A 22,182-nucleotide genomic window follows, 5' to 3' on the forward strand; every position below is an offset into this window, starting at 1 on the left:
TAAATGATTGCACCGTAGCTGAGTTTATTCAATCTTTCCATCTTAGAGACTGCTGATCATTTGCTTTTTGTTTTACTTATTTTAATCTATATTGTTTGGTTTTTTAGAGTATCTTGTGTCTAGATTGATTCAAATAAAATTGTAAATAGTTAAATTTTTGGCATTTTTTTTCTTTTTAGCAAAAAATAGTTAACATTTTCAGGCATTATGTGTTCTTATTTGACTTTACATCCGTTCAGTGTCTGAAATTGTTCTGTATTTGACAAAAAAGATGTTCTTGTATATCTGTGAATATTTTATTGTTTTAATGTTTTTCCGTGATCCCCTGCAAAACATGAAATTACTATTTACTATTTATTAAGTGCCTGCGTTTTTATTATTATTGATAATATTTCAATCAATAAAGCAAATCTGAGGAGCTGTTTGGCAGCTGACAGAGCCAGCTCTTCTCAGTGAGCTGAGCCAAAAGAGCCGGTTTTCTATATAGAGCTGTCCTCTAGGTGGCCATAATCCTTTGCATGACAACGCCAGAACGACAAGCCACCAGAGCAGACATGCCGGTGTCATTTTCACACACTTTTCTCAAATTTTCCATCTTTTTTGCGGGGTCTATGGAGGCAAAACGGTAATGGCAACAAATTCAAGTATTTTAAAGCAAATCACTCAAAATTGAAGTGTTTTCAAGGATTTTAAGCAACCGTACGAACCCTGTTAAATGTATGCAGAAACAGAAAAGCCTCTTACCTGGGGAAGCAGTGAGCTGCAGAGACAATCCAGCGGTCTGAGATGATGGAACCTCCACACTGATGAACTCCATTGTACTGCAAGCTTACCTGCCAGGGCCACATGCCCTGCTTGGCTTCTTCGCCACCAACTATGCGCTCTGCCGCAAAACTATTCCTGCCGCAATCTGAAGGAGAAGGAGAAAACAAATCTCCAAGGAATGTAAATAGAAGGATCTTTCATCGTCAAAGTAGCAAAGTGAGAACAATTTTATAAGGCAGGGCTGGGCAAACTACAGCTGGTGGGCCCCATGCAGCTTTTTTTTATCCAGCTTGCCCAAAAATAAAGGATCTTATACAAAAAGGTACACTAAAACACTATTCACAAAAGACGTACCTCGCACAGGAAAAAAAATACAGAATAGTAACAGATAATCATTCTAAAAATAGGATCAAATTTTTAAAAAGTGTGTTTAGTCCCTGTATATTAAATAACTTAAGCTAAAGTTTGATTGGATTTATCAATCACTAATCAAAAAATTCAATTACAATAATCAAATTCATTTAAAGAATCCGGGATAGGGGATAAATTCAAAGTTTCTTACTTTCCTCATGCTGAGGTATTGAGTTTTCCCTTTCCCTCATGTAGGTTTTAGTTCAGGGGATGGTGTCATAATAGTCTGTAGTCTGTACTGCACTTTCATTTGGAGAAGTTCAATGCATATGATCAAATAAAGTACCTAAAAACAAGGACCTCATATATTATTTTGCTTTCATGTGGAATGTTTGAAAACCAATTTGATCAAATTAATCTATTTAGAAACGAATGTAAAATTACATACAGGGTACGTACACCTTTTGTCACGATTTATCAATTGCCCTCACCTGAGCTTACTCTTTCAGCCCCAACTGCCACCCGTTCCCTAATTAGCCCTCCTTCTATTTAAGCACGTGATTCTCGTTCACTCATAGTCAGTCCTTCAGCGAAAATCAGCACATGCAAGGCAAGCACTTTTTGACTATGGCTCCCGTTTTGATCCCGACCTGTTCTTGTATCGATCCCCGATCCACGCACCGTTCTCCTGTCTCCTGTCTTTCTACTTTCAATAATTATTTTGGTAATAACATAGTACCAACATAATAAGTACACCATAACATAAGTAGTACAAATGTATATCAAATTGGATGGCCTTTGCATTAATAAGTAGCCAAAAGTACCTATCAGCTTGATAAAGTTGGAAACCACTTATCAAGCTCGTATTGGCAAATACAAAAAGAATTAAATCTATCATTTTTTTATACACCTGGTCTATAAAAGATTAGCGGCAGGTAAACATACTTGGCGAATATCTTACCTTGACACAACAATGTGACAACCTCCTTGCTCTCACAGTCACTGAAACAGAAGTGACACTTGTTAATAGAAGCGCAAACATTCTTTCTTTCTTTCTATTCAAATCTAAATCAAGAGAAATATTTGAAAGGGCCAATCTTGGGTGCACTATGCTGCGGTGGCCGGCGACCTTTTCTGCAACACGAACCGGTTTCATGTCTGACGATATTCTCCCCATCGTCCAAAATGTACATAACATCAATAATAATGATATGACAAGCCTAAAATATACTGTCAGGGTTCTTCCACCTTTTTATGGCCAAATTCAATAACTTTTCTAGCACCTTTCCAGTACCTTCAAAGGAAGACACCCAGCGTTGATCAAAAGCATTTTGTTTCGTTGACTTTGTGACTAAAATAGAATCGCTGTCATACTCCGACCTTTTTGTGTTAATGGACTGCTATAAACTGACGTGAATTCTGCCGTTCTGTTTTAGCAATGCAAACGCAATTTAGACTCATTTTCTTGATATTGATTGGTCCGAAGCAGAGTGCATTCAATCTTTCAATCTTAGAGACTGCTGATCTTTTGCTTTTTGTTCTACCTATCTTAATTAATATTTTTTGTGTGATTTTCACAGGCCCTGTTTCCAAATTGTTCAAGTTTCTTTAAAAGCCATTGTAATGTCAAGCCAAGGCAAGTCATGCATATTTGTATAGCCCTTAATCACAAGACGCCTCAAAGGGCTAAGGATGGAAGATGGGTTTTTTTCACCAGCGAGTTGGATTATCGACGAGGCAAAGCCAGGGATTCAAACTCATTTGAGCTTGAGGGCCACATGGTAGAGTCAAACTCTCACAAGGGATGGACTAGTGCATTAAGGAGCAGTAGAGAGTTGATAGAGAAAGAAAGAAAAGAAAAGAGAAAAAGAGAGAGAGAAAAGACAGGATGAAAAGTGACACATTTAGTTATATGAAGAAAGGAAAGAAATCAAGAAAGCAAAAAAGCAAGAAAGAAAGAAAGCAAGAAAGCAAGAAAGCAAGAAAGAAAGAAAGAAAGAAAGAAAGAAAGAAAGAAAGAAAGAAAGAAAGAAAGAAAGAAAAAGGAGACAGAGAAAGAGGGACAAAGAAAGAGACCGAGAGGGATAGACAAAAAAAGAAAGAGAAAGGGAAAGGGAAAGGGAAAGAGAAAGAGAAAAATTGACAGATACAGACAGACACCAAGAAAAAGGAGAGAAATAGAGATAGACAGAGATAAAGAGACAGTCAGGGAGAGACAGAGACAGAGAGACAGGGACAGAGAGAGACAGACACACAGAGAGAGAGAGATGGAGAGTTAGAGACAGATGGAGAGATAGAGTGCGTGAGAGAGGGAGAGAGACAGAGATGTATAGAAAGAGAGAGATAAATATAGATACAGAAAAAGAGTCAGAAGGGCATCACTCAGAGTGACTCTGTTAAAAATCTAGGTGTCATATTTGACCCTGATCTATCCTTTGAAATGCATGTAAAGAAAATTACAAGAACCGCTTTCTTCCATCTTCGTAACATTGCTAAAATCCGTTCAATACTGTCTCAGTCGGATGCGGAAATTATAATTCATGCGTTTGTTACCTCCCGTCTCGATTACTGTAATGCACTACTCTCTGGTCTCCCGGAGTCTAGAATCAAGTCTCTTCAACTGGTACAAAATGCCGCAGCGAGGCTTTTAACTAGGAGAAAAAAGTATGATCACATAACACCGATTTTGGCTAACCTGCACTGGCTCCCAGTTAGCCTTAGATGTGATTTCAAGGTTCTCTTAGTATTATACAAAATCATACATGGACTTGCTCCCTCTTATCTTTCAGATCTGATTTGCCCCTATGTCCCGGTCCGAAGCCTACGATCTGAGAGTGCCGGTCTTCTGGTGATCCCAAGAGCAAAGAAGTGTTCTGCTGGTTCGAGAGCGTTCTCCATCCGGGCACCGGTGCTGTGGAATGCTCTTCCCCCTGAGATCCGATCTGCAACCTCAGTGGAAATGTTTAAATCTAAGCTTAAAACTCACTTCTACTCCATAGCATATGAATAACCTACTCCTCTCGTCGGCTGAAAAATAGTCTGTGTAATATAGTGTAATAATTTGTGAAGCCCTTTGAGACTCTTCGTGATTTAGGGCTATACAAATAAAAATGACTTGACTTAACTTAAGGGAAGAGAGATAGAAAGACGAGAGAGATACAGAGGGAGAGGGAAAAAGAGACAGAGATATGTAGAAAGAGAGAGAAATATAGATAGAGAAAAACAGTCAGAAATTGAGAGATAGAGAGGGAGAGTGGGAGAGAGAGAGAGAAAGAGAGAAAGAGAGAGAGAGAGAGAGAGAGAGAGAGAGAGAGAGAGAGAGAGAGAGAGAGAGAGAGAGAGAGAGAGAGAAAGAGGAAAAACGTATTTCCGCCTCTTAGTGCAATACAGTACTATATAGCAGTCCTAATCCATCATAAGAGTTGCTTTGATGGGCAGCACACTTCTCATGGGACTATGCATGGCAGAGACGTCGTTTTACCTGAGTCAAGCTAAAACTGACCGCATACCTCCTGCCTTGTTACTTGGGGGCCTTATGGGGGTCTTTCCTCCTGATTAACAGTCACTGGCTGCATTTTTCTGGTGCCTCTGATGTCACTTTGATGGCTTTACGCAGGCTTCGGCCCAGGATTCCCGGATCAACCAATAACTTGGTGATAGATCTTGTGACAAGGCCTCTGCAGCCCAACTCCACCAGGCGGACCTCAATGTTCCTGCCACGTTATTGGGCTTTAGATGAAAGCTCGGCATAGCGTAAGTGTTTTCACACAAAAGCCTCATCCTCTGAGTCCTCACAAGGTACTGTGAGCTCTATGATGAAGGCCTTTATCCGCACCACCAAGTCCGGTCTCAGGGTGGTTCAGCCATCATCTTCCAGTCCCCGGCCAAGGGTCTCGGGTACCTTGGCCCCTTCACGGACAAAGGTCGTTGCATGATGGTGGTTGACTGGTGGTAGTGGTGGTGGTTGTTTTCCAGGGTGGTTGCGAGGGTCTTTAGGACCATGCTGTGGTGTCACGTGAAACGCCCGTGTATTTTTGTTTATTGTCAAGTCAATTGACTAACGATTGGCTATTTTTAATTGCTTTATGCAATCAAATATTCTGTTGTTTTGTGCGCTATTTTTTTAATCCGTCCAAAACTTTAAGACTTGAACAAAGAGGAGAAAATGGCGGGTCCCAACGGCTCTTCAGGTTGTTTTTGCTTCTTTTATCCCTACACGACCAAATATTATGTACAATTATGCACAAAATGTGTTAAAGGAAGGGGGGGAAATAGAACAAAAAAGAAAAAAAATACCAAAATGAAAAAGTAGTCAAAAGCTGCGAAAAAAACGAAACAAAAGGAGAGAAAAAGAGAAAAGAAGAGCAGGAAAAAATCTGAAAAAAGCCAGAAGAAAAGAAGCAAATAAAGGGAAAAAAGGTAATAGAGAACGAAAAAGCAAGAAAAAAGAAACAGCTAGGAAAAAAAAAACACGATGAGATTTTTTTAAAAAGGAATTTTAAAACAGGGAAAAAGAGGAAAAAGTTTGTGTTGCATTCAAATAACTTCCAATTATTTCAAGTTAATCTTGTTGCCAACATTGTACTTCCACTAAAAAATGTTATTAAATACAGTTGTGTATCGTGCAACAGACTAAATAAGCCCCCAAAAATGTTAGTATTATGCGACAAAAGATACCAGAAATAAAAGAAATGGAAATCTTGTGAAAGAATTGTAAAAACAAATGACGTTTGTAGGCCCTGCAACCTTTGCAATCGTACATTAGTCAATTCGTTTAAAAGTGAAAGATAATTTTGGATTGCCGGAAACTGCCTCAAAATGAAACGTGATGTCAAGTTTTGGACATGTTTGATATTGATTTAGTTGCCACACTTGGGGTTGCTGTTGCTCACTGTTGTTTCAAGCGTTGCTCACCGACTTTGTGTGAACGTTCAAAAGGAAAAATAGAGGGAACATTGACTGCAAGATGTCGGTGTAGTTACCATGGGTACAAAGAGTCTCTGATTTTCTTGCCGTTTGTCAACTCTTCAGTCTTGACACAGAAGAACTCTCCACTATCACCGCTGACATCATTAAGAGACGCAGTGGAGTAATTCACCACGCTGAATGTAACAAACATTTGTTATGTGCTGTTCCAATCTCAGATTTTTTAAGAGTTCCTACCTGACAAAGCCCACTTCGTCACAGATGAGACTAGCGAGCATCTCATTGGCTGAGGAGGAACACACTTGACGCCACCTCTTCTGAGGGACGTCGAAGACTCTGAGATGTTGGTCGGCAGAATTGACTTGTACTGATTGGGATTTAATTCGCATCACAGTAGGATTTTTTTAGTACCGTGGTTACCGCACTATAAATCGCCACGGGTTATAAGGCGCAACCCCCAAAAGTAATCATTTTCGACATTTTTTACATATTCAGTATAAGGTACACACTATAAGCAGGGGTCTCCAATGTGGTGCCCCTAAGGACAGCTGAGGTCCCTGTAGACCTGTTCTAATCTTAGCTCACCGGTGCTTGGTCATTGTGATTATTGGTTGACTTAGTCGACTTAACCCTATTTCAGATTATACGGTAATAACAAGTAACAACATAGTAATAACATGATAAGTTGTTATTCTAGAAATTAAAGTAAATAAATTCCAGGTCATGCTCTTCATGTACAAAAATAATCTGTTCAAGTATTAATAATTATTTTCAACCAATTAATTACTAACAAATGTATTTATTCATCTTGGTACTAAATTAGTTTACAGGAATTACAACCAACTTGATTCTATGGGTTTTGAATAATATCACAATATATATATATATATATATATATATATATATACATACATATATTGTGATTTCTGGATTTTTCTTTTTAGTTTAGCTCTCTAACAGTGGATATGCACCTACGATGAAAATTTCAGACCCCTCCATAATTTCTCAGTGGGAGAAATAGCAAAATAGCAGGGTGTTCAAATACTTTTTTTTCACTTTATATCTACTGATTAATCAATGAGACCTTTTATGGGGTGTGTGCCTTATAGTGCAGAAAAAATGGTACATAAAGCAGCATGGTGAATTTTTAAACAATTTCCTTCTTCATAAATCTACACCATTACTATTATATTGTTTTATGAAAGTACCTTTCTGACACCTATTATTTTTATATGCAGGGTTCGTACATCTTTTGAATTTCAAATTCAAGCACTTTTCAAGCACTCCCATGGCCAATCTTCCAGTACCTTCCAAGAAGGAAATTCAGCACCAATCACGAGAACGTTTTTTTGGGGGGGTTGGCTTTGATGAGTAAAATAAAGGTGTATATTGCCACCAATTGTGCAACCATAAGTGTCATTTTTGCGCCTGTTTTTATTTTATTTTCATTTAAAAGCGTGCTTTATTGAGTAAGACACGGCAAAGGAAATAATTTTAAGCGTTTTGCGGGCCCTTTTACCAAAATTTCAGCATTTTTCTGACCTTGAAAAAATAAAATTAAAATTCAATCACTTTCAAGGATTTCAAGCACTCATACGAACCCTGTATATTAGAGTTGCTTTGTGATGGGCAACTGAGCTCTAGATAGCTTCTATGGTGAAGGTGGTCGTAACAAGTGTGAGAAAATGAGTATGTGTTAAAAAAATAAATACCATCGTAGTATCCAATTTCTTTCTCAGAGGTGTATATAACTACATAGGAGACAAAGAAAGCATACATTAATTGAGACATTGCATACTTTTGAAGAATGTGCGTGGTGTGTGCGTGTATGGGACCTATGATCCAGATGACCACTCCGACTGCTCCCAATGTCATCAGTGTTCCACAGACACGCATCAGATGGCAAGGGGTAAATACGCAGGTGAGAGAGATCCCACTCTTCCCTGCAAAGTGCACAAACAATGATTAAATGCACATCTGACTAGCAAAGAGGAACGCGATGCAAACAATTACTAAAAGAACTACTGTTAATAGAGTGGTACCACTTCTTACAAGCTCAATATGTTCTGGGATTGTGCTCGTAGTTCGAATTGCTTGTGTAACGAGCCAAATATCCCCATATAGAGTAATTGACAAATTGGCCTGCTATATATATATATATATATATATATATATATATATATATATATATATATATATATATATATATATATATATATATATTTTTTTTTTTTTTTTTTTTTTTTTTTTTTTTACTGCGATTGGCTGGCAACCAGTTCAGGGTGTCCCCTGCCCACTGCCCGATGATGACTGGGATGGGCTCCAGCACCCCCGCGTCCTACTCAGAATAAGCGGTGTAGCTAATGAGATGAGATGAGATGAGATATATATCTCATCTCATCTCATCTCATTAGCCGTACCGCTTATCGTCATTAGGGTCGCGGGGGGGCTGGAGCCCATCCCAGCCATCTCCGGGCAGTGGGCAGGGGACAAATGAGTTGTCTGTCCCTGTGTGCCAGCCAATTGCAGGGCACACAGGGACAGACAACTCATTCGCCCATTCACACCTAGGGACAATTTGGACCGGCCAATTCACCTGAAATGCATGTTTTTGGAACGTGGGAGGAAACCGGAGTGCCCGGAGGAAACCCACGCAAGCACGGGGAGAACATACAAACTCCGCACAGGAAGTCTGGAGCTGGATTTGAACCCACGCAGGAGGTTCCCAAGACATGAATATATATATATATATATATATATATATATATATATATATATATATATATATATATATATATATATATATATATATATATATATATATATATATATATATATATATATATATACAATATACATATATATATATATATATATATATATATATATATATATATATATATATATATATATATATATATATATATATATATATATATATATATATATATATATATATATATATATATATATATATATAGCATCCCAGGCAACCGGGACCCCCAACACTATGTCTATAGGACCAACAAATCCACCTCAGATACCATGACAGCTGTTCTTGATAATTCCCTGCCCCACCTGGAAAACTCCTACATCAAGGTTGTTTTTTGTAGATTACAGCTCCGCCTTTAGCATGGTCATCCCCTATAAACTCACCCACAAACTATCCACGATCAGTTTGGATCCCACCGTTTGTGACTATTTTTCCAGGAGCTTGAAGTAGAGCGGGTGAGCAGCTTTAAGTACCTGGGGTGCACATCGCTGAGGACCTCACATGGACCCTCAACACCACACAGCTGGTCAGGTAAGCTCAACGGCGACTGTACTTCCTGAGGAGGCTGAGGAAGTTTGGAAGATCCTCAACAACTTCTACAGCTGGAGAGCATCCTGACCAACTGCATCACTGTTTGGTACGGCAGTATCTCAGCCACGGACTGCAAACGCCGGCAAAGAGTGGTTTAGAATGCTCAAAGGATCACCAGGACTCTGCTGCCTTCTCTGCAGAGCATATACCACCGCAAAGTCCACAGGAGGGCTACATCATTAAGGACCCCACCCACCCACAACAGGGACTGTTTACACTCCTACCCTCAGGACGGTTCTTTACTGTGCATATGACAATAAACACTTTGAATCTTGAATCAAATTGTCAAAGTTCCTCCAATCCACCAAAGAATATATTTAGATTAAAATTACATTAAAATAATCAACATAAATTCAAGTGCTTTATTAAACAATAATATAGAAATAGTATAGATAATATGAATAGATTAAGCATGTAGCGCCAAGCAACACATTTAAAGCCCCAATACTTATGTTTACAGGCTCAGCAAGCAGAACAACAAGCAAGCCCATGAACTTGAACAAAAGACTGGTGTTAAGCACCCTTTTGAAGCGTAACACGCTTTGGATATGAAGCAAGGGTTCCTCCTCTTCAACATTTTCCATCTGTTTCATCCGTAAACGTTTCTGCTCTGCTGGAGTAGAATACTGTAATTTCACTATATTGTTCCTCGGTTGTGAAAAAAAGGAAAACATCTACATCCAGCATTCCTTTTTCCTTACCCTCAGGGCCATCCCTTGTATCATTCACAGCGAGAACAAGAGCGTGATTGTCTTTTTCCACCTGAGACTACTATTGTGGGTTTTGGGTTACTGTGCCTCCTCTTAGCTAATATTCTAAAGGAAGTTCCTTTCTTACACAGAACCAAATATAATGGCCAAATGTAAACACTTTTCAACCAATTTCACAGAAAGGTTTTCAGTTTTTCCAGTATCCTCAAAGCAAGAATTCTAGCGCTGATCAAAAGAAGATGTTTTTTTTTTGTTCACTTTGATGACTAAAGTCGCTGTCTTGCTGCTAGCACATGGTTTGTGGTATTTTGAGAGGTTCCTCTTTATAATCTACAATCCTTTTTGTGAAAGGCTGCTTTAAACTGACATAAATTCTGCCAGTCTGCTTCAACTGTGCACACGCAGCTTCCGTACAACACACTTGTTTACGAACACGGAGAGGGTGTTGGGTAATCAAGTTCAATACGGAAGAAAATAAAGGAAGAAATAATTGTGCGTACAAAAAGCAAAAAATAAAAATAAAATGAGAAATGTGGACTTATTTTCATGATATTGATTGCTCTGAAGCAGAGTGCATTCAATCTTTCAATATTAGAGACTGCTGAAATCTTGCTTTTTTTAAATTTTCACATGCTTTTCAGAGGATCTGTGTCTAAATTGGTTAAAATAGAATTATAAAGAGTTTTTTTGGCATTTATGTTTGACTTTAAATTTGTTCAGTGTGTAAGAAGCTGTGTGGATATATATATATATATATATATATATATATATATATATATATATATATATATATATATATATATATCTAAAATCAAAATTTTGGGGGGATATCTCTGAATGTTTTAATTTATATTTCATGTGTTTTTCAGGGATCCCATGTAAAACATATGAAATTAAAAATCAATTAAAAAAATGCTGCATAATATCTTAATATTATTGATATTTTTTTCTTTAAACCTGAGGAGCCGTTTGGGAGCCAAAAGAGCACGTTTTCTAAATTGAGCTGTCCTCTTAGGTGTGACCAGTAGCGGGCGGGGGCGCTTCAATGACAACGCCAAAATATCAAGCCACCACTGTCGTTTCATTGTGAAATAAGATTCCCTAAAATTAATTTTTTTATGAAATACGTTTTATATTGTGTTTTAATTTCATGTGCCTTATACAGTATATGAAATGTAATATTTCACAAGCGGGTGTTTTGAAGCTACATCTTATATTTAGGTGCTCCCTACAGTCTGGAAAATACAGCACCTTTATTTGCACAATACTTTAAAAATAAAATCAGTACTGCAAATAATGTGTTACCACAATATGATCAAATTTGAAAGTTATAATTATACAGTGGGACCTCGCTACTTCGCGCTTCGACGTTCGCAGCTTCAGAGCTTCTTTTTTTTTTTTTTTTTTGAAGGGGCGTTGCTACTTCGCAGATTTTCACTTTTTGCAGGTGGTTTTGGTCCCCAATAACCGGGTCTGAAAAATAAATAAATAAATAAATATATATATATATATATATATATATATATATATATATATATGTTTTTTTTTTAAGGTCCGCCGCTACTTCGCGGATTTTTTTATATAATATTACGACACAATAACAACATTATTATAGTCATAGTTAAAATGGAAATACAGTAACTAAGACATTTTTGCTGACCTGGAATGGCTCCCTGTCAGTTTAAGATGTGAAGGGTTTTGTAGGGTCCTCTTCTGTTCTCCTTGCAAGCTCAAAATGAATTGATGTTTTTTCTTCTTGTTCTGTGTCTTCTAAACTACAAAATTTTAGAGATTTAGAATTGTCTTTATTGTCTACTAATGCTGGTCGACTAAATATCACAAGAGCCAAGAAGGAATCCGCAGTTTCGAGAGCGTTGTCCGTTTAGGCCCAGGTGCTGTGGAATGCTCTGCCCTCTGAAATTCAGCAACCTCAGTGGAATTGTTTAAATGTAGGCTTAAAACACACTTATTTTGTATAGTTTATGAATAACCTATATTTCATTTTGATGATGTCTGTGTATTGTTTGTGGAAGCAACCTGGTCATCCATTGCAGCCTGGTCATCCTGGAAGGGGAATTACCTAATGTGCCGCCCCTTTTCAAGATTTCTCAATTTCCTCATGCTGAGGTTTTTTGAGTTTTCCTAGCTTTCATGATCAACAGTAAAACTATAAAGAGGGTCCAATCCCTCTCTCTACAGTATGTGACGTGCTTGAAAAATAAACATGATTTGACTGGACTTGACTCTCGCTATTCAGACAATTGAACCAATCAGATCAAAGTACTCGATATTTCCAATATTTGGAGCGATCCACCCACAGCAAACAACCTTTTATAGACAGCAGAGCACCGTTTCTGCAATACTTTTCAGTTCAAAGCTGCAACTGCAAATATTATTGTACAAGGAACTGATCATGGGGGATTTAAACACCACAAGAAATTTTATTTTCACAGTAGTTTGTCCAAAATGATGGAAATTGATCGTATATCTTATTCTGTGATGTTGATTTGACAAATAGAGCGGCAGCAGTCAACTTGTAAAGAATCTGTTAATATTTAACAACAGTCAAATGGACTGATGTCTGCCCACAACCCAAATGCAGACAACATAGAACATAGTTAGCACCTTTGATGGTGAACTTATCCCACAGAGAACTACATGTCTTTTGGATGTTGGGCCAAATCTGGTCCGATCAGTTTTATACTTCATTTATTCTAAAAATGGACATCAAAAAATGGTCTGCCTTCAACCGATCGGATGTGATCCATATTTAGTCCAAAACAGTCAGTTGTTTTTAACTGACCCCTTCAATAATTAGTGAACTGGTGACGGTCTGTTTGTAAATATAGGGATGAAGACCGTTACCAGTTCACAAATTATCAGCCGATATAAACACTTCCTTAATTCAGAAATTCTTGAGAATTAAGTTAAGTTATACATCTGAAAAGCTTTTTTAACAAGTATAAATTATTACATGATCGTCAGTATGCCATCAGAGATAAACACTCTAAGGCTCTGGTTATAATTAATCTTGTACAAGTTATATCGCATAAAATAGACTTCAAGTTATACTCTCTGTTTTTTTTCACGGATTAAAGGAAAGCTTTTGACAAAATAAATAACATTATACTACTTCAAAAGCTACAGCAATATGGAACACGAGGGATTGCTCATTATATCTCTCAAATAGATCTCAATACGTACAGATTAGTGAAAGCAATTCAAGTCTTATAAGCATGAGCTGTGGAGACTCTCAAGGGTCTGTGTTTTATTGTTTTTTTTAATATAAATGACTCATGCAATGTATTATCAAAATTAAAATACATTCTATACGTGGACAACACCACAATCTCTCAGCTGATCTCTGCAGAGCAGGATGACACTGTGCACACCGAAAAACAACGGGGACCAGACAATGAAGGTCCTATATCTGATTCATATCAAGCATCTCCTGCTACTGGAAAGCATGGCAACCAACAATATCTGTTTCATGTAGGGTGCAAACCCCTATACCTCCAAATACGGCCAGGAGAGGGATGAGCACCGCCAGTCTTTACAAAATACACTCCAGAAAGTGGGACCTCACCATCCTGGCAGTTAAGCTATCTGTGAGCCATGAGCTGAACAAATCTGCAGGATTGCAGGCTGAAATAATCATAGAACTTAACAAAGTAAAGGGGATTGTCCAAAAAGGGTTAAATAGAAAAGATTCTCTGAGTGATTATTAGCCATGTTATTAGCGGGACACTGTAGTATTTATCATGAAGAAAGCAATACTCCAAACATACTGTATTTTTTTCTTTAAATTCCTATTTTTGTAGTTCATTGATATTGAAAATGATTGGTCAGTCTAGAAGAAAAATATATAGACACACAAATAGATAATGCAACGTGGTATGATTCTAAACAAGCTACAATTTATTTAGATGGCAAGGAAAATCAAATCAAAAGAAAGAACAAACGACATTGTTGACAAGAGAAACTCGCATTTCTAACTAACAAAAGAAAAGGGACTGTATGAGAAAAGGGGAGTCGGAGAGTAGAAAAGGCTCTGCAGAAGTCCAGTCCTCTACGTAGTTTATAGTTTCCTCAGGGATGTGATTTGACCAAAGTGAAATTATCTGAAAATTAGCCGGGGGTCTGGGGGCCGCGGGCACCCAGATAGGTCCAGGGCAGTGCCCTGGTGGGGGGACAAGTGGGGCGAAGCCCCCCGGAGCTCATGGGTTTTCCGTGTTTTTAAGTACTTTCAATGCACTCAGATGACAAAGAAATAGACAAAACAACAGCATAAATTTTCAATGTATATTGAACTATCCCATATAAAATTACAGTTTAAGTCAACTCAAAATCAGTCACATTAAAAAACATTGGACTGCCTTTGCTTTTAAAAACTATCACTGAGAATATCATCATATCTAACTCATGTGATTACTAAGTTAACATATAAATCATGTTGAAGAGTTCAAATTTCATGAACAAATAATTGTATCATGACCAAATGAAAAGTAACTCATATTAGAACATACCACAAATGTCTTTGTTATAGCAGAAGATGTTATCTATAAATGAAAATACAATAATTATAGGCCCTAAAGTGTTGGTGTAATGTACACATGAAAATCTATTATTGTAATTGTTAAATATTTATGGCCATTTTTATTACGTTATAATATTTTCAAAAAAAAGGGGAAAACTGTCAAATAAATTTGAAAAGTTTACCACCTACCTCAAAATTCACGACTCTATCAGCAACTGGTACAGGTTGTTGGGGTGGATCACGTCTCTCTATTACCGCTTCTGATTGTGATGTCAATAAGGGATGGAGGCCGTAAAGTTTTGGAGTTTTCGTTTGGGCACCGAAACTTCCAGCGATGGAATAATTTGTTGTTCTTGACTTGAGTTCTTTCACGTGTTTTTTGCTCTTTGCGTGACTTTCAAGAGCTTTGAAACCTCTCCCACCATAGTCAATGGTATCATGGCACCAAATGCAAAGCGCTTTCCCGGCACGATCGATCTTCCGAATAAAGTCACTGAACAAATTCGTCACAGTCTTCTTTCCAACATTTGTAGATAATTCCTTCTCTAACCAGTCCCATCGAAACTTGTTTTTTACGATCTTATCAATTTCTTTAACTCGCGGAGCATCTTTGCGTTCGATCACGGACATCTTTCTTTAAACACCCGGCAAAAACGTGTGAGAAATGAACAATGGCATACTCCTATGCCTTTATAACAAGCGCGTTTATTGGTCAACACGGAGACTTCAACCAATCGCAAGTACGTTTCATTTCAGTTACGGAAACACTAAAATGGAATGCTGTAGAGACGAAATCGGATTTTTTACCACTTAAAAAATCGGAAATTTTAAAATTTTATTTTTAGAGATAAAAAAAGCGGAATTCCGCGAATTAGCGGAAAAATCACATCCCTGTTTCCTTTTTTGGGTAATTATTGATTAATGTTGTCGTTGTTTTGGTGTGTTGTATGCCAAAATAAAGAGTTACAAACAAACAATGCTTTGAAAAAGACGGGTTTTCAGACCCTCAATTTTCAACCAGGTAAAGACTTCATTTGGACGGGAAACCTTGACCTAATTTTAACTTCGTATCATTGGCTTTTTTTTTCAGTTCTTGCTGTGCTGGAGGTTTGCGTGTGTGTGTTAATATGTGGTACTTACCCATCTTCCCTTCCTTTACAATCTTTTCAGCATACATCTTTGCAGAATAAAAAGGGAAACACAATTGCAAAATATGTCCTCGGCCTCGTCTTGTTGTTGAGCACCAAAATAACTGAAAAGATACACATAAAATTTCAAGTTAAAAACAACAATAAATCTGGAATTTTACTTTCACCAACCATACTACATACATACATACTGTTCCAAACAAATTTATTGTATAGTGTACAATTTTAAGTTTTCCATTCAAAAACGTCCCGTGAAGCAGAAACCTTTATTTATTCATTCATTCACGTATTCAATTATGTAATTATTTATTACTCAAGAACAAACCCAATTTGCAGTCTTCAGTATTTGTTTAGCAAATAAAAGTACTGTAATGCATAGACATTATTTTAACAAATAACTCCTGTACTGTCAAAATTATAATTTTGAAATAATCTTGCTATTTTATTGCACAACTCTATGGATTAAGGACCCGATCCACTTTACTTTACATCATGTGTCTCTAACGTGATGCTCCTGGGCAGGAGGACAGCTGAGGTGCCCGCAGACCAGTTATGAAGAAAGCTCAACAGTCCTGGGTCATTGTGATGTTCTTTTAAAATTATTTTTAACTGGTTAACTGAGTCTCAGCACGGCGGGGCAGTGGTTAGCACATGTGCGGCACAGTTCATGTCTTGGGAACCTCCTGCGTGGGTTCAAATCCAGCTCCAGACTTCCTGTGCGGAGTTTGTATGTTCTCCCCGTGCTTGCGTGGGTTTCCTCCGGGCACTCCGGTTTCCTCCCACATTCCAAAAACATGCATGTAAAATTGGCCGGTCCAAATTGTCCCTAGATGTGAATGAGCAAGTGAGTTGTCTGCCCCTGTGTGCCCTGCGATTGGCTGGCAACCAGTTCAGGGTGTCCCCTGCCCACTGCCCGATGATTGCTGGGATGGGCTCCAGCACCCCCGCGACCCTACTGAGGATAAGCGGTGTAGCTGATGAAATGAGATGATGAACTGAGTCTATTTAACCCTACTTTCAATACATAGCCTGGTAATAAAACAGTAACAACATAGTAATAACAAGTTGTTGTTTTCATAATTAGATGCTTTTTGCTCTAACACAGGAATGTCAAAAGTCTGGCATTTGTACAAAGATGGCAGGTGCCCTTTGGCCACCTTGCCCTTGGCTTTCTGTGAAAATAAGTAACAGCGTTACATGATGGATTGATGGTGTTATTATTTTTTTCAGAAACGGTGTTACAACGCCATTAACGTTACTGACAGCCATAAACGCTCTGTTACTTTGAATAAATTGAGACGAGGCATTTGGGCGTGGACTAGTGTTTACTTTTGTGTCACCCGCAAGTAAACCATAACATACAACTTTAAACATGTTCATTAACAATGTGGCTTAATGGGTAACGTAGTTCTTATGTTATTAAGGACATAATATGTCAAACTGTAGAGGGAGGGATTGGACCCTTTGTATTGTTTTACAGTTGAGTTTTGTTGAGAACAAAATATTTGAAATGCAGTCCCTATTTCTACTTGATGTGTTTCAGGTTGTAGGAGTTTGATGATAATGTTAGGCATTTATATAGCACTTTTCAAGTCAATGAAGACCTCCCAAAGTGCTTTACAATGTGCTTTACACTTTCCCTTTTAGACACACTAACTAACCGATAGCAGCGTCAGCCATGCAAGGCATCTACCTGCTCATCGGGGGCATTAGGGATTCGGTGTCTTGCCCAAGGACACATCGATATATAATTTCATGATTGTCAATTTTTCTCTTGTTTTTCTAGAAATGTAACAAAAAGTTTGATTGATTTGTTTTACACTGCAGCAGTAAACACACGTTATATTGTTGAAGTGTTTACTTTTGTTGTGAACAAAATACTTGAAGTACAGTAGCGTACGTCTACTTGACCATTTGTCTCAGGTTGTGAGAGTTTAATTCATTAACTCACTTTATATGGTTTACTGCTGATTGTTATTTTATGATATTATTTACTGTTTATTTTGGTTGCACTTCAAGTGTAGGATTCATCCTTTGCTGGTGAGGTGCACTAAATATTATCAGATTCTACAACACAACTATCTTTTCTTTAATCAACTGACCCGAATACTGCTCAGAAAGTTTCAAATTATTTCACATACAACATTTTTTAGAGTAATGTTAATAGAGTAAATCAGGTAATAGTTACTTTTTGGAAGAAGTAGTGAAGTTTTTGGTTTGAACAATTTTATTGACACTATTAACAGTAAATAAACAATGTGAATTATTTGTACGGTAAGCATATTCACAATTTCGTTATATCTGACAATATGACGTTTTAACAATTTTTTCACTATATCATATCCAAACAATAGTTTTTATCGACACTTTTAACAGCAATTAAATACATTCACAATTTCATTATTTCAATTTCTAACAGTATGAGGTTTGAACAATTTTCATCGACACTTTTAACAGCAGTTAACCTATGTGTAAAGGGCAATACTATTGTGCAAGGGAAGTAGTGAGTAAATATAACTTGTTAATTTTTTAAAGTGCATGCCCAACACTGGCGATACAGCAAGGGATGTGTAGCATTTTAGGCAAGGGTGTATGTATGTTTGGGCTTGGTATTAGTAGAATAGGGCCCTTTTCGAGTGATCGCATAATATTGATGGAGCGAAAATCAACGATGGTTCGATATTGGTGGGGGACCCGTCCCATCCGTCCATGGCAAAACTACGCCCTTGACTTTAGGACCACCGCCAATGCATACAAAGAGCTATCCGTATAATAAAATCAGGTTCAAACAAATCAACACATACTAGTTAGTTCATGCAAAATCTAGCTAGTACCCGTGTTAGTATTTTAAATATATAAAAGACATATGTTTAGTTAGTGTAAGAATGTATGCATCGACAAAGTTTTCCTAACTATATCATAAATTACAGCTCACCTAGTCTCCTCTTAAAGCAGGTGTACTGGTGATTCGCAGGGATTCAGCTTCTTCAAGAATAGAGTCAAACGACAAAATTTGTTTGAGCGTTGTCAGCGCATCAAATGTCCGTTTCTGTTTTTCCCTGGATTCCCTTGCAGGTTATCGACCCCAGCAAAGCGCTAGGATAAACATTTCGTGTACGCCGGTTTTCTTTGATTTATTCCATCATACTACCAATTAACCGAATACTACTTAGCTATTAATTTCAAGCTAACGTCAATTTTGGGAGACAAGCCACGGCAAAAGGGAATTTGTAGGGTTAAACTCCAACTTTAGTCGTAAAGTGGACGTGCGGTGAGGAGAAATGGACGTACGTGACCACTGTGACGTAATCACTGGAATATTTTCGATTTCCATGAAGGTTTACAAACAATAAATATGTCGGGCTAATTATTTTTTACGAGGGTACTAATGTTTCTGCTTTGATTTTAGAAAAAAAACCCTGAAATTAAATTTACTATTGACTGTGATATCACTAAACCAGGGGGTCTCCGACATGGTGCCTCTGTGGACCAGGGTGCCCCCTGTTCTGAAAATAGCTCTCGAGCCATGCTGGTGTAACTTATCGGGAATAATGGGAGATTTCCCGAAGGGTTGGCCCGTGTTTGGGCTGGCTGAACCAAAAAAAGGAATTTTGACATGTATCTATAAATTGCACTATCTAACCTTACTCAGGCATTCAAAATTCTAGTTAGCTATTTGGTGACGTTCAGCGCAACAGATGAGGTGAGTTTTACCATCTGGGAGAATTCTCACCTGCCAAATTTTAAGTTGATTTGGCGCACCAGCATTATTCTTTTCGTAGTGGCATACCTATCAACCTCCACGGCCCCATGCCCTTACAAACTTTCATATTTTCCCTTACAAAATACAAAATAATCTTACACCATATTTTTTTTCAAACGTGTTTATTTATGTAGTTTAACATGTTATATTGTACATGTGTTTCATTATATCATTCTGTACATATTCTTAATAATAAAATAAAAAATAAAACAAGAAAAAAAATAAAAATAAAACAAGAAAAATAACAAAAAATTAAGAACAATTGTTATCAGCGTAACTAAAATATCCTTTAGTAACACTTTAAATTTAAATTTGTAAATAAATATATTTTTGGAGGTAAAAATTAGTAGGCATTTCTATTTTGTAAACCAAACCACAATATCAACCATTGATGCTTGTATTTTAAATTTGAATGAATGAATACTTTATTTCGGACATTAAAATAAAAACAGAACAAAAACAATAACTCAACAACAAAATAATGTTTTATTGTTTTAAGAAGCTTATTATATAGAATACGATTGCTATTGCCGAAGGCGCAGCAGAATGCGCGTTCACACGAGGGGGGGAATTTTGCAGGGGAGTCGAAATTAGGCACTACAGTGGCAGACGCATGCGCACAGTAGTATCAAACGCTCGCTTCGTTTGCAACGAAATAAACGATACCGAGATAGAGGCTAGCGCGGCGAACTCGTTTGACTTGATTGATTTACCGTTTCGTGATAGTCGGTGTATACCGGATGGCACCCATAATTGACAAATTTGCGTTTTCCGTACAGATTTTCTTGTACGTCGTAAACGTCTTCAAATGCATAATAAACGTACTTTGTACGGCAAAAACGTACAGGTTGATAGGTATGTAGTGGTAAAATGATTACAGAACAGCACGAATGAGAGGAGTCAAGTATGATGGAGGGCAGAAAGGTGTAGGTAGAGCTAAAAAAGGCAGGAAAAGGAAAAGAAATGCGTTAAAAGACTCTTACATTTACTCATCTAGAACTTTTTGCCTGTCTTCTGTTTGTCCCTGGAGTGTGTTGTGCTATGTGTTTGCAGAATTTAGTAGTTAGGTAGTTACTCTCACTCAAATAAACTCATAGTTACGGGAAATCTCTTGTTCAAGAAGCGACTCTTTCGGCTCAGCTCACTGAAAAGAGCCTGCTATTTTGGCTCTCAAAAGCCTCTTGAAAAATTATTATGTAACATTATGCACAAGATTACTTTTGGGGGAGAAATAAAGCTTAAAATGAAAAAGACTTTTTTAAAAAAAAAAAAAAAGAAACAACAGTAAAAAAAAATAAAGGCAAAGAGAGAGAAAAAGAAAGACCAATAATCAAAGAAGAAAAAAGAAGCAAAAGGCTAGAATAATCAAAATAATACAAGGAAAATGAAAAGAAGAAAAAAAGCTTGGGAAAAAGGAAACAATGAAGAAAAACGTGAAAAAAGAAGAAAAAGGCAGGTCTTCTTACAATATAAACTCTGCACAGATGCCTATCATGTCACTGGGCTGGCATATTCCTGTTGACCATTTCCTGAACTCAGGTTGTATGTTTTCTCTGCTTTAAGATCTGTGAAAACTAGGCTAAGAAGCACACCGTCTCAAGAACTTTTGCAGGCCTTCATGTTGTTGTACACTGATAAAGAAATTCTCAATGACAGTGTCATCAACAAAGTTGGAGAGACCAGTGATTTGCCAAGGAGGATTTTTATGTTTTAAGTACGCAATGTTCACAAGGAAGTGTTTGTAGTATGTAAGTGCCTGAAGTATTTAGTTCCTGGTTTATTTCAGGTCACTGTGTCGGTTTGATGTCGTGGAAATTCAGTTCAGCCTTGCTGTGTACGTCATCCTAGGGCCTGAGCTAATGTGACTTGTTGTTGCTTTTTTGTCATGTTACCCCGATTTTGGCTGACCAGCACTAGCTCCCTGTCAGTTTAAGATGATATTTTAAGGTTCTGTTGGTATTATACAAAAGTATGCATGGCCTTGCCTTTTCATATATTTCAGATGTATCTCCTCTTATACTCACCCTACACTCGGAAAATGCTGATCTACTAGTGATGCCAAGAGCCAAGAAGAAACCGGCAGGTTAGAGAGCGTTCTTTCATTTAGGCCCTGGTCCTGTAGAATGCTCTGCCCTCTGAGATTTAATCAGCAACCTCAGTGGAACTGTTTAAATCTAGGCTTAAACACAGTTCTATTCTATAGCTGATGAATGACTTGTTTCATGTTGATGATGATGATGCCTGTGTATTGTTTGTTGATGCCCTTGCAATACCCATTGCAGTCTGGTAATCCTGGAAGGAGGATTACCTGTGTGCCCCCTTTTCAAGGTTTCTTAATTTTCTCATTCTACGGTTTTTTAATTTTTCACTGCCCTCGTGTAGGTTTTAGTTCAGGGGATGGTGTCATAAGTTTTTACAGCCCTTTGACTCTTCTTGTGAGTAAGGGCTATACAAATAAACATGACTTGACTTTTATTCTTGTGATTTTTTTTCTCTGTGTTTATGGACTCCTCGTTTTTTCTTGCATTTATTAATGTCTATCCTTTTCTTAGTTCACCTTTTTCTCCCCCTGCACTTGGTTTCATGTGTTTTCCAATACCAATAAGATGCCAAATTGA

The 22,182-nt window shown here is 37.5% G+C and overlaps 1 protein-coding gene across 2 annotated transcripts in view; it reads right to left on the bottom strand.

The window, feature by feature from the left end:
- Nucleotides 1–19,079, bottom strand: part of hpn (hepsin) — a 34,486-nt gene extending 15,407 nt beyond the window's left edge. Inside the window, exons 1-8 of one of the 2 annotated variants that reach the window (XM_088326044.1) lie at nt 18,737–19,079; nt 15,794–15,905; nt 7,878–7,985; nt 7,755–7,793; nt 6,280–6,409; nt 6,099–6,218; nt 2,078–2,118; nt 745–910 (exon numbers count right to left, since the gene is read on the bottom strand). In XM_088326044.1, coding sequence (XP_088182170.1) covers nt 745–910; nt 2,078–2,118; nt 6,099–6,218; nt 6,280–6,409; nt 7,755–7,793; nt 7,878–7,985; nt 15,794–15,830 — 641 coding nt within the window. In that variant the 5' untranslated portion in view covers nt 15,831–15,905; nt 18,737–19,079. Of the gene's footprint in view, nt 1–744; nt 911–2,077; nt 2,119–6,098; nt 6,219–6,279; nt 6,410–7,754; nt 7,794–7,877; nt 7,986–9,288; nt 9,477–15,793; nt 15,906–18,736 lie in introns of those variants that run through there. The other variant, XM_088326045.1, reaches the window with a different exon arrangement.
- Between the last annotated feature and the right edge of the window lie 3,103 nt (nt 19,080–22,182).

This window comes from Urocampus carinirostris, chromosome 2 (genome assembly GCF_059441175.1).
Source record: "Urocampus carinirostris isolate Australia breed hairy pipefish chromosome 2, RoL_Ucar_1.0, whole genome shotgun sequence".
Lineage (NCBI taxonomy): Eukaryota > Metazoa > Chordata > Actinopteri > Syngnathiformes > Syngnathidae > Urocampus > Urocampus carinirostris.